The sequence below is a fragment of the Aspergillus viridinutans genome (assembly GCF_018404265.1).
Source record: "Aspergillus viridinutans IFM 47045 DNA, scaffold_9, whole genome shotgun sequence".
Taxonomy (NCBI): Eukaryota; Fungi; Ascomycota; class Eurotiomycetes; order Eurotiales; family Aspergillaceae; genus Aspergillus; species Aspergillus viridinutans.
In genome coordinates this window covers 1,579,005-1,593,645 of record NW_025091225.1, presented here as the reverse complement: position 1 = coordinate 1,593,645, position 14,641 = coordinate 1,579,005, and the positions used below count along the sequence as shown (strand labels likewise).

The window sequence follows — 14,641 nt, the reverse complement described above, 5'->3', positions numbered from 1 at the left end:
CCCGCTGGGGAGGATTTCGAAGGATCCGAAAGATGTTGGTTCGATTGTAGTGCTCTTAAAGACGACCAAGTCGCCAGTATCTAGTTCAGCCCTTTAAGAAGTTCAGGAAAAAGAAGCTCATCATACTGCCACAACGTGGTCTGGAAGTTGACCGAGAAAGCACCGCCGGTCCACCAGGTCGACCGTCCTCCCTGCAGCGCGTACAGCTCCTGGTAGAACCCGTCTTTCAAGTCCGCAACCGAAACACGGGCATGCATGGGACCGTGTGTAGAAAACTCGACCCAGCTCACCTGCTCCCCTTCCTTAGCGTCTAACTGACCGGCTTTGCGGAGGGTATCAAAGTCGTTTTGCACCAGTTGTTTGGCGCCGGCAGCGTCGAGTGTCTCCTCACCGATGATCGTCACCCTGAACAAGTTATCGCCGCCAAGGTAGTCGATACGAGCCGTGAATGAGGGATCCGGCAGAGCAAGATAGTTGTCGGGCGCTGCAGAGGCAGGGAGGTTGAAGTAGGAGTAGTTGGTCGCAAAGGCAGAATTGTTCACCAAACTGGTGTATTCATTAGTGTAAGTAAATTTGGACAAGACCGTACGCTCGTTATCGTCCAAGTCGAAGGGCGCCATGTTGTCTTTGGTCGGCTCGATGGCGAGGAGGAGCCTGCGGGCTGTGATCATGGTGATCAGGCCTGTTTTGCTGTTCTTCACGGTGAGAAAGACGCCATATGGGGTACGCCAGCTGTCAACGACTGTGCTCGAATACAGGACGTCATCCCCGAGATGCTCGGCTATGGCATCATACAGGTCCTGGTTGCGACCGGACGCAGGGACAAACATTCCTTGCTTGCCGAGCATCACTCGAGCCATGGAGGCACCGAACGATTGTAGAACAAACATGGTGGTTTCCTGCGTCATGTTACCGAGTCCCAGGCCGGTACTCCCATAGATCAGAGGGACAGCATCTTCGATTCCATGCTTGGTAATAAAATCACCAAACGAAATAAGAAGATCTTCAGGAATCGCATCTGGCTTGGGAAAGTTGTAGTAGCCGGGCTGCATAAGGTGTTCCCACGGCTCCACCACCTCAAGGAATTTGGCCATGGCCGCAAACTGGTCCGTCGCAGAGGGCAGCTGGAAGTCGACGACACTTCCGGTTCGAAAGTCAATGTACTCGGTTGTGACCGTGGGGTTGGTGGAGTTGCCCATCGCAATGCCAAACCGGTCAAAGAAGCCTGTCGCGTTGCCAGCGTCTATGAAAATCTTGACCCCGTAGTCGAGGGGGGCGCCGGTCTTGGGGTCGACATAAGAGTCGACCATCCCACCCTGTCCGCAGTCAATAACTGTTGTCCATTTACTGGCATTACTGCAGGCGGTGATCGTTTCTTACAAGGATGCTCTGCTTCTCAATGAGAGCAACACTCTTGCCAAAATCATCGCGAAGTCGGACCGCAGCGTAGGCACCTGAAGCACCGCCACCGACAATTACAACATCTTTGAAGAGGATATTTGGTAACAGACTAGCCGTGGCCAGGGACGCGGCTGCGGCCAGGCCGAGGACAGGAGATGCAAGTGATAGCATCGTGGGAGGTTTGGATGAATGCTATCTTCAGAAGTAGATAATAATCTCAAGCATCGAGGGGTTGCATATGCTTTATAAATCTGCAGCTGGCCCGGTGGGCTTGTATTCTTCGGCATGGTATAAGTCTCCATTAACCTCGTCCAACCACTTGGACCACACCATGACTCGAAGAGCACGGATATTTCCGCAGTAACCCTACATTGATCGATTTTGTTGGCCTGGAGGGAATTAATTGGCCGACAGCGTAAATTCAAGTGACAATACTCCGCGTATTAGCCTTATTAGCCTGTATAATCCCTGTTCATGAAGTGCCAAGTCTGTGCTAGAGACGGACTAGAACCGGATGCGGAACTCATCCCCTTCGTCTAATGCAATCAAAGCATTGTGCTGACTGGCTGAGTTTTACACTGACTAGCTGAGTTCACTTTTGAAGGGATACTGGAGTCAGGGACTTCGGGGCACTACAGTAGGTGACATTCTGATATATCCTGGCTATCAGGGAGATGTCAACTCAACCTCGCCCCACCTCTCTGCCCTTTGTGGTGTTCTGAAAGGTATCTGCGGGGCAGCAGAGGCCAGGGTAGTGACGCTTTTGATGCCATGATCGGAGGATTAGTGTTGATATTCCGTAGATGAAATATTCTGATACTAGGGTTAGCTGATCTCCATTCTACAGAGGTACGCATATATATATATATATATATATATGTATGTGTACACTGCTCAAAGATTGCATGAGATCACAGTACATAAATGATTATTATAATAGAGGAGATGAAGGAATGAAAATCAACTAAGGTGGTTATAGTAAGACGACAGCACGTCCTCATCTCCTGACATTGCAGAACTAATAGCCTTAGGCCCCATGTACTGATCCATCAATATGCGACACTGATTCCCCACCGATTGTCCTTGCCAGTAAGCTTATCTGTAGTCGAACCAATGGCAGCCAATCACAACACACTGCGCATCTCGGCGATCCGCTTGTAGTCACGTGCCAAGTGCCACCTGTTCTTGGCTCTTTCGCTGATCGGGGTCTATCCTGGAATTGCTCAAGTACGTTCAAGATAATTGATTTGTCATTTCTGAGGTGGAATAAGCGGGAAACAGGTCTACCCTTTATTGATGATCGAAAGAAATCCCGCCATCTCTCGGATCCGACCTGCATACAAAATGTCGACGATCCATGGACGGTCTCTTGCTCCGCTTGTCACGCCTAAGACTTCCACCCAATCAGACTGCATTTATTTTGAACAAGCCCCAATGATCTGTTGCCACGGGCCCGCCGAGGCCTTCCAAGCAGCCAATCAAACCACTGCATCTAATACGGGGCAACTGCCGGACCACTGTCAATGCTCAAACTTGTCCTCTGCTGATCACCGAGAATTCTGACCTTCGGCCGGGCACTTTGGTTTGTGTTCGGATCCGACAAAATATGATTATATTTGCAGTTTCTGGCTGAAAAAGTCCAGCGTTTTCTTCCCAAGCCCATCGCATCATGCCGCGCCGCATCCTGATCGTTGGTGGTGGAATCGCCGGTCTCACGGCCAGCATCGCTCTGGCGAAGGAGCTCACACAAGTTGAGCCAGATCTGGACATTGCTGTCTACGACAGTCGAACTGAACATTTGATGGGAGATGGAGGGGCCATCAGTCTCACCCCGATCGCTCAGCACCATCTGGATCAGCTAGGCGTCCTGCCCGAGCTCTCTCAGATGGGAGAAGACACAGGGATTGAAGTGGATGAAATCAATATCTACTCTCTCCGCTCCGGGCGATCGCTGGGTCCCTTGCGATTTGCGGACGAGACCGGACGCGGTTATGGGGGCTATAAGAGCCGCCGAGTGCTGCGGAGTGCCCTCTTTCGCGCCATGCTGGCCGTGGCGCGCCAGTACGCGCAAATTTCAGTGGAGTTTGACAAGAAATTATCCAGCACCAGCACAACAGGAAAGGGAGTGACACTCCAATTCGATGATGGGACGACGACCACGGGAGATCTACTGCTGGGATGTGATGGCGTCCACTCAGCAGTCCGCACGCAGCTGGTCGATCCCGGCAACCAGTCAGAATATACGGGGATCTCCTTCATCCAGAGCCTGGCTCCGGCTGAGCGGGTATCGCTACCATCTCATTTCGACGAATCGGCCATTCATCTGACTCGGCAAGGATCGCTGCTGGCCAGCTACTGCGACCCCAGTCATCAGACCATGTTTGTTGCCGCGATCATGCGTGTGAATGAACACATTATCGAGCGGTACCGAGCGCTGGCCTATACAGACACTAATATCGCGGCTCTGGCGTCAGCGCAGATGGCCATTCGCTATCAGGTGCGTAGCAAATTCGGCATGACGGCCTTTCCGTGGATCCGGGAGTGGATTGAGGAGACGCGTGATTGGGAGTTGTATCCCGTCTATCAGGTACGCCAACGGGGGAAATGGCATGTCGACCGGGCTCTGCTGCTCGGGGATGCCGCACACGCAGTACGTATGAGTAAGCTTTTCACGGTCAGGATGGCACAGCTAAACCATGAACGCAGATGCCACCACGCGAGGAATCCGCCGCGTACGCCATCGAAGATGCGGTCATATTCGCGCAGATCTTTGCTCAGCGGCGTGAACGTCCTCTCCACCGGATATTTGTAGAATATGAGAACGCGCGACGAGGGCTGCTCGATAAAGCTTTTGATGCCTCGCGCCGGCTGTGGCAAAGCGACCTGGACAAGGGACTCTTTCCCGGCATTACCGTGACTGCATGTCGTCTATCCAGCTGCCACCAAACCCCTTAGTAAAGGAAAAAGCCGACGGCCCGATGACAGAACCAATCTTCCCGCCGCCGACGCACGAAAGCATGTCCGATCTGTCTGTGTATACATTGACAAGCGAACTAGAGAGGGTTCTCGATGCGGATGAGGGGAGGACAAAGGCCCCTTTGTGATTATGGAGCCATTCTATGGGATGTTACAGCAGGAGCACGGCGTTTGACGACTCATGATTGATTGTGGTTTGGGTTTGGTTATGGCAACGGAAACATGAATTATGCATGGTCTTCTATAGATACGGGATACCTTATGAATTTGGTGCAATGCTCACGACGTTTATGACATAGCTCCAGAGATGATCAGTATCGACTCGATTTCCATAGTCTAATGTGTTCTGCAGGGGACTGACACGGGCTGGAAGGTCAGCCCCCGAGATCATCGTCGTCACCAGCCGATGAGGACCAGCGAGATTGAACGGAGGAGTCGGAGAGGACTGTACCTCAACAGACAGCAAGCGAAGATGATCACGTACTTGTATCAACAGGCTGCTCTCCGACCACAGGAGGGGTAAATAGTACCAGTAGTTCACTGCACCACTGACACGTACATATAGAACCATTTCATCCTGGCTCGTAGCTTTTCTGAAGAAAAGAAAAGTCCTTCGGCTCTAACGAGGTCCAACTCGTGTCGGTCAGGGCATGGCTAGCGGCGATATTTTTAGTAGTTATCTGTGGGGTCTGAATTAAGGTGTGGCTAAAGGCAATAACCGTTAAACCATGGATCAGCATCGGGATATCGTCCTCTACAGCCCAGGTTCGGCGGTCTTTATTATACTTGAACAATTCGCCAATACCAGGATATCAACTCCTACTTCACGAAACCGGATTCGACGAGCCGGAAGTGGCACGGGTCCTGGACGCAAATGCAATGGCAGCTTGTGCCTGAGATTCCACTGTTTATCTACAAGTCCGCCAACGAAGTGGTGAGTCCGGTCAATGACACGGATGCTTTGCTCTCTTCTACTGTGACCAGGCGCGGGAGTGGAATATTTGCGGAATGAATTGTCAGCTCATGCGACAATCGCGTTGACCAGTGTCCCGGATGTGCTGTTCTGGTTGCAGCATCGCATGGATGGGGTTCTTTTTGATGCCGGCTGCAGGACGAAAACTGTCCTCACAGGACTGACGGATCCGAGAGTAATACTCGGCTGGGTACTAATGTGATACAGATTCTGCTGGCCGTGTTGTCCGAACGGCAACTGAATGATTTATAGTTATCATGTTCAAGGTTGCATGCCAAGGAACAGTATATTCTGAACATGGTAACAGGTTCAATTCATGCCCTCAAAGTCTCCTCGACATGGACATTCTGCGCCTTGTCCTCATGACCCTGACCAAGCTGCTTGTGAACAGCGGCAGCCACTTCATTTGCCTTTTCCTTGCCCTCGAACACTATATCCGTTAGTTGTGTTTCAAGACCTCAGAGCTGAAACTTACTGAAAGATAACTCCTCGAGAGTTCTGCCCGACGTCTCGGGGAAGAACATATAGATAAACACCAACTCGAAAGCCAACCAGCAGCCACTTCCAGCTAATATTCTTCAGGCCGACTGGGTTCACATAGGTTGCAAAGAAGCTCGCGCCTCGTCCGTAGAACTGGAACCACGAGATACCTCTGGAGCGACCAAAGTAGGGGAAAATTTCAACCAGGTAGGCTGACCAGTCAGCAGATATCATCTTCAAAAAGGGAAGACTTACTATATGTCAACGCGTTATAGCCGAGGTTATACGCCGGCGAATAGCAGAAAATGAAGAAAATGGTCAGGATGGCGGCGTCCTTGGTGTGGGTACTCATGAAGCGTTCCATGGAGATGGTCCAGGCGACATACACACAGAGCAACGAACAGGCACAGGTTAGGTACATTGTGCGTCGCTTGAATCGAGCAACGGTCAGCGCCAGCGTCGTGCCACAGAGAAGACCCCAGCATGCAATGCCGATGTTGATCTTCGACTTGACTACTCCGTCGGTGATGTCGACCATTTCCAGGAGGTCACTCAAGTAGTATCTGGACGTCGTTAGTACATCACACCATGAGACGAAGGGCAGACATACGAGATCAAAGTATTGCCCGACCACTGGGTGAACAATCCCAAAAAGGCCGAAATGAGCAATCGACGGCGCATACCGGCGGTTCGGAACATATCCCACCACGTCTGCTTAGACCCTTCGAGTTCGAGCTTGATGGTGCGTTGGATCTGGGCGATTTCGGCTCGCACGATGACCGAGCTGCGATCTCCCTCGGCGTGGTATTTGGTCAGGATGTCAAAGGCCTCCTCGTGGCGATCTTTACTGATCAGATACCGAGGGCTTTCGGGAAGGAGGCTGCGCACTGTCAGTTGTGCCAGAGACAGTAAGGTACAACCTACAGGATAAAGGCAATCTGCACCATCGCCGGTGCAATCTGAAGGAGCGACGGAATTCTCCAGGCCCAGTCGGTTTTGATGGTCACCGTTCCAACGCCGACGGCAGCAGCGATGATCTGGCCGATAAAGTACGAAGAATTGAACAGCGAGGTCAGAATGGGTCGTTCCTTGGGGTATCCCAATATTTGCGGTTACAGTTGGTTTAAAGAGTGAAAAGATCATCACATGCCCCACGTTTACCCCGGATTTAACACGGTAATGGCCATAATGGGTAATGGAGGTGGCTCGATTCAGGAATTGATTGACCCTCCACACTGCTCAGCCTGGACTTTGGATAAATGCATCCTCTTTACCCGGTGCCAAGCATCACTTCTCTCCCTTCGCCGAGGTTGGAGTCAGACTGAGAAGAGTGCAGACGATTGCGATGATGCTATCTATACACCACTCCAGTATCTCGTCTGGCCCACCCTAAACTCTCCTCGGGAAACAATCTCCTGACTCGAAGTCCCAATCAGCACCTGATAGACGCCCTCTTCGCTCTTCCACATATCCTCGATCTCGTCCCACAAGCTGGTCGCGTATTTGTCAATGGGGATACCCACTGTTATCTGCTCTCCAGGCTGTAGGAACACCTTGGTGAATCCGTGCAGTTCCTTAACAGGGCGTGGAGTTGCTGAATGGGGCGCGGCAATGTAAAGCTGTAGGATCTGCGCTCCTGCCACTGGACCGGTATTCTTGACTATGACTCTGGCAGTGGGTGGACTGTCCGATGAGAAGACAGTCGGAGATACGGTCGCCTCAGGAGAGACACTGAAGGTCGTGTATGATAAACCATATCTGCAGTTGTGAGCATGCGTCTAGTGAATAAGAGGATCAACCTACCCAAACGGAAACAAGACCTCGCGGCCAACCTTCTCGTAGAATCGATATCCCATATACACATCCTCGCCATAGAGCACTCGACCCCCCACGCTCATATAGTTCAGATACGCGGGATTGTGCCTCACATCCACCGGCCAGGAAAGAGGCAATTTCCCACACGGGTTGACATCTCCAAATAGGACATCGGCAATGCCATGGCCGGTCTCATTGCCTCCATACCATGCCTGCACAATTGCTCTGGCTCGATCCGCCCATGGCATGGTAACAGGAGTTCCGGATTGGTTAACGATGACCGTCCTGTCAACCGCCACATCAAGCACAGACGAAATCAGCGCGTCAATGCCCGGAGGAAGGTCCATGTCCGGACGGTCGAATCCTTCCGACTCCCAGTCTCGGTTGAGCCCCGTACACACAATTGTATAATCCGCCTCGGCCGCAACTTTAACCGCATTGGCAACCATCTGCTCTGGATCCATGTGTAGACAGGCACCGAGATGGGCGGCGCCACCGCCAAAGTGGACCACGCCGATAGCTTTCATAGGACTGGTGTTGGCAGAGCCGAACTCGATTCGAATCCTATACGTTTGTCCGGCAATGAGCTGCTTCGACCCAACCTCCTGCACCGTTCCCTTGCCGAAAAAGGCCGTTCCGCGAGTTTGGCGGGTGGTGTTGTCGATGACCATCTCATCATCAATGAAAAGCGTGGCCGTACCGAACACAGTGAGACCAAAGTCCCACAGTCCAGAGACATCTGGTGTGAACTCTCCGATTAGGGTACCCCAGAACAGACCTCTGTTGAGACCGGGGGCGCTGTAGTCCATCAACTGAAACGCCGTGTTACCCACCGGTTCTGTCGCCAGTAGTGTGCGTTCTTTCTTTTCCGGCGGCTCATTGTAGAAGTGGATGACGGCATTGCTGAGCATTCGATCAACGACAGGAAGCATCTTGTGGGCATATGCGCCGGCTTCATAGAGAATCTCGGCATCAGGAAGGGCTTCGACGACTGCGTCGTATAAAGAGACGGCATAGTATGGTTCAAGAGAAGCACTACCGCCGCCTGAAATAGCGGGAGTCTTCACATGAGACCCGATCAGCGCGATCTTCTTGATTGTTTTGGGAAATGGCAACAGATTGTCCTCGTTTTTCAGTAGAACGATACTATTCGTACACAGCGTGCGGTTCAACGCCCGGTCTTCTGGCAGGTCACGGCCGGTCTCCTCCGCCGACACAGGAGCGCGGCTGGCGCGTTCGACAAATTTCAGCACCTTGCGAGCACGCTTGTTGATCGTCGACTATTTGATTAATCGCGCCTGCATGGCAGATTCGATATACCTTCCGCGATATCGCGTCGGACCCGGCATCTCGAGATCGAGACCGGCATTCATCGAGTCGATGGTGGTATATGTTCCTAACCAATCGCTCATGATCAAGGGATCCCAGTTCCAGTCTTTGCGGACAATATCCAACATGGCGGGACTCTCGACGACATGCTTTCCGTTGATTTTGTTGTACGATGTCATCAAGGCTCCGGGCTGGGCGTCTCGAGCAACAACCTGGAAGGGACGCAGGTAGATCTCCCGTAGTGCTCGAGGAGTGACCAGCACATCGACGGCGCGGCGCTCATGTTCCTGATCATTTCCGACGTAGTGCTTGACTGTGGAGATGACCCCTGTACTCTCGCAGCCCAGGATGATCGACTTGGTCATAATCCCCGAGAGATGGGGATCTTCCGCGAACGATTCAAACCCGCGTCCTCCCAGGGGCGACCTCTGCATGTTGATCGTAGGTCCCAGCCAGCAATGCGCTCCTTTGGCGAGACATTCTTTGCCAAGCAGGACACCAGCTTGATGCAGCAGATCGCAATCCCACGTGGCGCCTAGGGCCGTGCCACAGGGGAGACATGCAGCGGGTACGCCGACAAAGAACTTGGTGCCGCGGATACCATTGGGGCCGTCAGTGGTACGAATTGAAGGCACATTGAACTGGGGGATGGAATGAGTGTGCCAAAAGTCACTTCCTATTAGTCTTTAGCGATGCTCTAGCTAGTAGTTGGGTCAATAATAGGTACCGGAGAGAAGAGCGATCTTGTCGTCCTCGCTGATATTGGCTAAAACATAGTCGACGTCGAATTTGGGCGTCATCTTCGGTTGGTCGTCATGGATTGTTGAGTTTGGCATGATCTCAGACAAGCACAGCTACGGTAGACATAAAAGTATGGTATGTTTAAACAAGCAACGATCTTCACGGCCCTCGAGCCGAATTCCCGATCGGCTGCGGGACCAAATCCTTCAACAATATCCTCAAGGACTTGGCAATCCCACGCAATGCGGGTTTATCAGATTGGAAGAGGGACTCGTGTCTCAGAGATGACTTGTTGTATCGGTTAGATTAATCTCACCACTGACAGTTGCAGGACTGCTCAGAAGCTGACATTCTGCCAAGCTGGATTGCTGACATGAGATCTTAGCCTGGTCGACTCAAGAAGAGTGTTTACTGACTGATTTCGCTGCTCCGCCGTCATTGCCCAAACACCACCATGACTGCTACTACTACTAGGTCACTGCAACCGGTACTTACTGACCAAGGCAGAGTGTCTTTTATGCAGCTGTCCGGCCTTCCTTGGGCGTTGCCCTCTCGCTAGTCAATGAAGTACTGGACAACCCATCCTAGCACTCCTGCCCCAGGTCGTACAAGTGAACAAGAATATCTTGTAATGCTAGGAGATGCTTGCTGTGCGAAAAGCATTGGTTGCCGTACAATGCCTTGCGAACCGAGAGTTGCCATTACGTTCAGGGAGTGAAGTGCGAGCCACCAGAACATAGCACGATTTGTGGCAAGGATCTCCAGGAGTATTACGAGCTCTTAATTAAGGGCGGTGTCATCGCTGCCCAGTAGCGAATGCAACCTACTCGTGAGTCTGATTCGGCTTTTTGGGTACAAGTTCCACTGATCAGTTGTAGAATGTAACATATCACCAAGTATCAAAAACTGGGGAAACAGCCACCATCACACGGATGCAATTAGTGCTTACGCTGGGGCATCTCAATGTAGACTCAACCGTCAATCGATACGAGTCACGACTTATTTAATGAACACTTGCAAGGAGGGTGTAAAGTCCCATTGCCGACTTCACTGTCACTCCCCGAGGTCACGTCAGTCCGCACTCAGGCAGAGTTGCTCAGCATTCGTTGTTCATGATAGAAGCGTCAGAAACATTACTCGGAATTTTATACTGAGGCTGAGACATGGCTGATATGTCTGCTGATGATTGTTGACAACCCCGCAGTGTCCTGTTTGCATGATTGGACGCAAATACGGTGTAGCATTCTGAATACCGAGTTCCCAGCTGGGTAGAGCACTAGTGAACACTCGGACCCCTGCCTAATTTGGGAATTGATTCTTCAAGAGTCCAGAAATCCGTCATGGCATCCATGAGATTGCAGTGATCCAGGTTAGTGTGGCACTGGCATGGCACTCTTTTCCTAGTTGGTAGACTCCGTACCCCAGAATCCGATGCGATTCTTCAGAGCCGAGGAGCCGGTTTCATTTCCGGAAGTAGAGAATATTTCTGCTATATTTACAGCGTATTGCCAGTATCCAACAAGAAGTGCCATTGGCTCCTCTTACTGATTAAAGGCTACGTGGTGGTCATTCCGTGGTTCCCTCGTAAGACAACCCAAGTTACCCATCCAATAAGGCCCCCATATATTACCCAAGTCAGATGGTCTGACCTCGCCATTGCTTGCTGATAGGCTCGTCCTTCCCTAGGACTGAGTCAAGCGGTGTTCATGGGTTGATCGCTATGCGCCCGACTTCTCCGTGGCAGAAGAATTAATAGAGCCCTTCGGGGACTGCCCACGTTCTTTCGAACCTCCACAGTTGAAATCATGTCCAGCGATGATATCGAGAAATGTGTCATCCTCGATGCAAAAGGATGGCGACCACGGCCACCGCTAAGACGCAGGCGTCGGGCTCTCGCATTGCAATTGCTGATGATATTGATTGGTCTGTGTATATGTTACGACTTTGTCCTTGGGCCCGTGAGCCTTACATCACCGCATAAGGCCAGCGACGGTGGGATTCATGCTCAAAACTCGCCGCTGACAGAGAGACTGGACTGTGTGGAAGAGACAGACGCGTCTATAAACCCCGAAGCGACGGTGCTTGAGTCTCCGGAGCCAGAGTTACAGCCCAAAGATACTGTAATCGTCGCTGATGCCTTACTTGACGAAAAGCCAACTGCGCAAAAGACAGACTATGTACCAGCGCCTCGAATTGACTTGAGCATGTCGCTCGATCGAATGATTGCCCTCCTCCCGGACGAAATGCGCATTCAAAGCCTCCTACGGCCTCTCGAGGCGACCGGCGGGGAGCGACTGCGTGATCTGGGCCTGCGAACACGCGATTTCTGGGCTTTGTTCGAGGCGTGGGAAACCGTGCATCTGGTGCCAGCCGACGATGGCCTGTACATCCGCGACGACGTTATCCAGTACCTGCGACGACATCCTGAGATGGCAGAGAGCATGGTGAGGAACACAACGGACATTATCCGCTCCTATGAGTCATATCGCTCGCTCATTACCCGACTGTCAACGCTGCTCTTTCCGTGGACTGCGCCGCATTTCCCGGACCATATTCATCTCCATGCACAGATCCATAGCGGCGGCCGGGGGCTGGTCTTTTCGGCCGGAGACAACCAAGCACCTTTTCTGCTCGCTTCGATTCCAGCTATCCGCCAGTTGGGATGCGACCTGCCGATCGAAGTCATGTATCTGGGCGACCACGACCTGAGCCAGGATATGCGTGAGAAGTTGGAAGCGCTACCCGGTGTTACCACACGAGATCTGAGACAGATGGTGGACGACAATGGGTGGAAATTGGCTGGATGGGCCGGGAAACCGTTTGCGATTCTATTTTCGAGTTTTCGGGAAGCGATCTTCATCGATGCCGATTCGCTTTTCCTGCAGAACCCGGAGATGTTGTTTGAAGACGAGGCCTATCGAAAGACTGGGGCCTTGTTCTTCAAAGACCGCCTCATGATGCCCGAGTCTAAGAAACGATGGCTCCAAGAGATCCTCCCAGGACCAGTGTCCAACAAGGTCATGGGGAGTCGATTCTGGACGGGCCAGAGTGGCCATATGCAGGAATCAGGCGTGGTTGTTGTGGACAAATGGCGACATTTTATCGCGCTGCTTCTGGTGACGCGGATGAATGGGCCTGACCGGGACGGCGACAAGTCGAAGCACAAGACGGGCGTGTATGATATGGTTTACGGTCCGTCCTGCCTCTTTGCTGTGCACGACTTTGGACTTGAACTAACGGCGCAGATAAAACAGGCGACAAAGAGACCTTTTGGCTGGGATGGGAGCTGATCGGGGACCTGGACTATGCGTTCCATGACGGAGATGCAGGAGTGATGGGCACTCTGGAGAAGACGCCAACGGTCAAAGGTCAAGCGGCACAAGCAGCACTGGCAAAGACCAACGCTACGGACGAGGCAACGACGACTGCCCCAGAGATGTACACCATCTGTGCTCCCCAGCTACTTCATCTTGACCGCAGTGGTCGACCTTTGTGGTTCAACGGCTGGCTTCTCCCAAATAAGTTCGACAAAGGCAAGAATCGAGAACCGAGTCGATTCGAGGCCTTCTTAAGGGAACCCCGAGAGATTCGCGACCCGGGCGCCTGGCAGTTGCGGGGGAATAACATCTGCTGCCTCACCTCGGAACATAAGGGAGAGTTCCGTCGGGATGAGAGACAGGCTCTTGATATGATCATTGAGTCAGGACGGCGTGCCGGTGTGTTGGGGACCAAGGTCTAACACGTTAGCAGTCAAGCCAAGTCATTGTAAATATTTGGGCTTTTGGGATGTATATACTTGTAACTAATAATGGAGATAACTAACGAAGAAGAAGAAGAAGCTGATGATACTGATGAAGACATCCCAGAACTCCGACTGCACATGTATCAACCAGCGAGATGTCTGCCGCCCTTTTTGGAAAGATCCAGGTCCTGTTGAGCCAACCAGCATGGCCTTTTGCTAGTTGATACTTAAGGTGCCTAGGGTGGCCATACTAGATTTTGATATCATTGGGCGTATATATATTAGATAGGGAGTGTGTAGAATGAGCAGAGAGAGGTTCAGAATATGAAGATATTTTGTTAATTTGTTATATGTAAATCTATGTTTACTATTATACAGTGGAAGGAGCTATCTACTAAGCAAGATCATATGATCAGATCTCTGCTATACTGAGTATGGCCATATACCCCTAGATTTAATTAATAAGGTTATAGCTGTCACGGGCTAGAAGCCTTATAAATCTATGACCTAGATTTGGATGGTAAGAAATCGCTGAAGAGTTCTAACTAGGGCTGTAACGGCTGAACATAAAAAGGAGTGTGTAAATAGTGGATGAGATTATATAACTAGATTAATTACTATATTAATTACTATAAGGGTTATATAACTACTAGTATTCTTACTAGATAAGAGTTTATTAGTACCTAAAATAGATTATAAGTACCTAGTAGGCTTAAGTACTTAGCAGGCTCTATCTACTATACTATCTCTCTCCCCTTCTAAAGAAGGTTAGTAGCTCTCCTATATATTAAGTACTACTATATTAGTAAGGTTAATAGCTAGTTCTTATATAGGCTATTTATAGCCTACCTATTTAATAAGATACTCTTTATAATAGCCTTAGCTAATCTATTTCTTATATTCTTATAAGATCTCCTTAACTATATACTCTAATTTACTATCTACTAAGGTTACTAATAGTTAATAATTACTATTTAACTAGCTTAGGAATGGATTGCTAGCAGTAAGGTATAGTAGACTAATATAGAATATATTATATATATCTAGTAGTATATCTAATTAGTAAGTATATAATCTAATAGCTTTAAGTACTATAAACTTTATATACTATATATTAAGCTTCTAGCTTAGGTAATCTATTTAAATATTCTATAGGTTTAACTATACTTTTAATTTTATAGTAT

General features: G+C 50.6%; 4 protein-coding genes across 4 annotated transcripts; 2 read left to right on the top strand and 2 right to left on the bottom strand.

The window, feature by feature from the left end:
• Positions 1-80: 80 nt before the first annotated feature.
• Aspvir_010145 (uncharacterized protein) lies at positions 81-1,572 on the bottom strand (the record flags this gene model as incomplete). Its single annotated transcript, XM_043273278.1, has 2 exons — positions 81-1,316; positions 1,381-1,572. The coding sequence occupies 2 exons, from the start codon at positions 1,570-1,572 to the stop codon at positions 81-83; spliced, it is 1,428 nt and encodes a 475-aa protein (XP_043129213.1).
• A 1,498-nt stretch (positions 1,573-3,070) lies between these two features.
• Aspvir_010144 (FAD-dependent oxidoreductase) lies at positions 3,071-4,356 on the top strand (the record flags this gene model as incomplete). Its single annotated transcript, XM_043273277.1, has 2 exons — positions 3,071-4,051; positions 4,108-4,356. The coding sequence occupies 2 exons, from the start codon at positions 3,071-3,073 to the stop codon at positions 4,354-4,356; spliced, it is 1,230 nt and encodes a 409-aa protein (XP_043129212.1).
• Positions 4,357-5,664: 1,308 nt separating this feature from the next.
• Positions 5,665-9,810, bottom strand: Aspvir_010143 (uncharacterized protein; the record flags this gene model as incomplete). The annotated part of the gene is made up of 9 exons (XM_043273276.1): positions 5,665-5,780; positions 5,887-6,042; positions 6,086-6,393; positions 6,441-6,710; positions 6,755-6,867; positions 7,219-7,588; positions 7,634-8,872; positions 8,966-9,650; positions 9,702-9,810. 9 exons carry the CDS (start codon positions 9,808-9,810, stop codon positions 5,665-5,667), a joined length of 3,366 nt encoding a protein of 1,121 aa, XP_043129211.1.
• Positions 9,811-11,520: 1,710 nt separating this feature from the next.
• Positions 11,521-13,454, top strand: Aspvir_010142 (putative alpha-1,3-mannosyltransferase; the record flags this gene model as incomplete). The annotated part of the gene is made up of 2 exons (XM_043273275.1): positions 11,521-12,907; positions 12,970-13,454. 2 exons carry the CDS (start codon positions 11,521-11,523, stop codon positions 13,452-13,454), a joined length of 1,872 nt encoding a protein of 623 aa, XP_043129210.1.
• Positions 13,455-14,641: the final 1,187 nt, after the last annotated feature.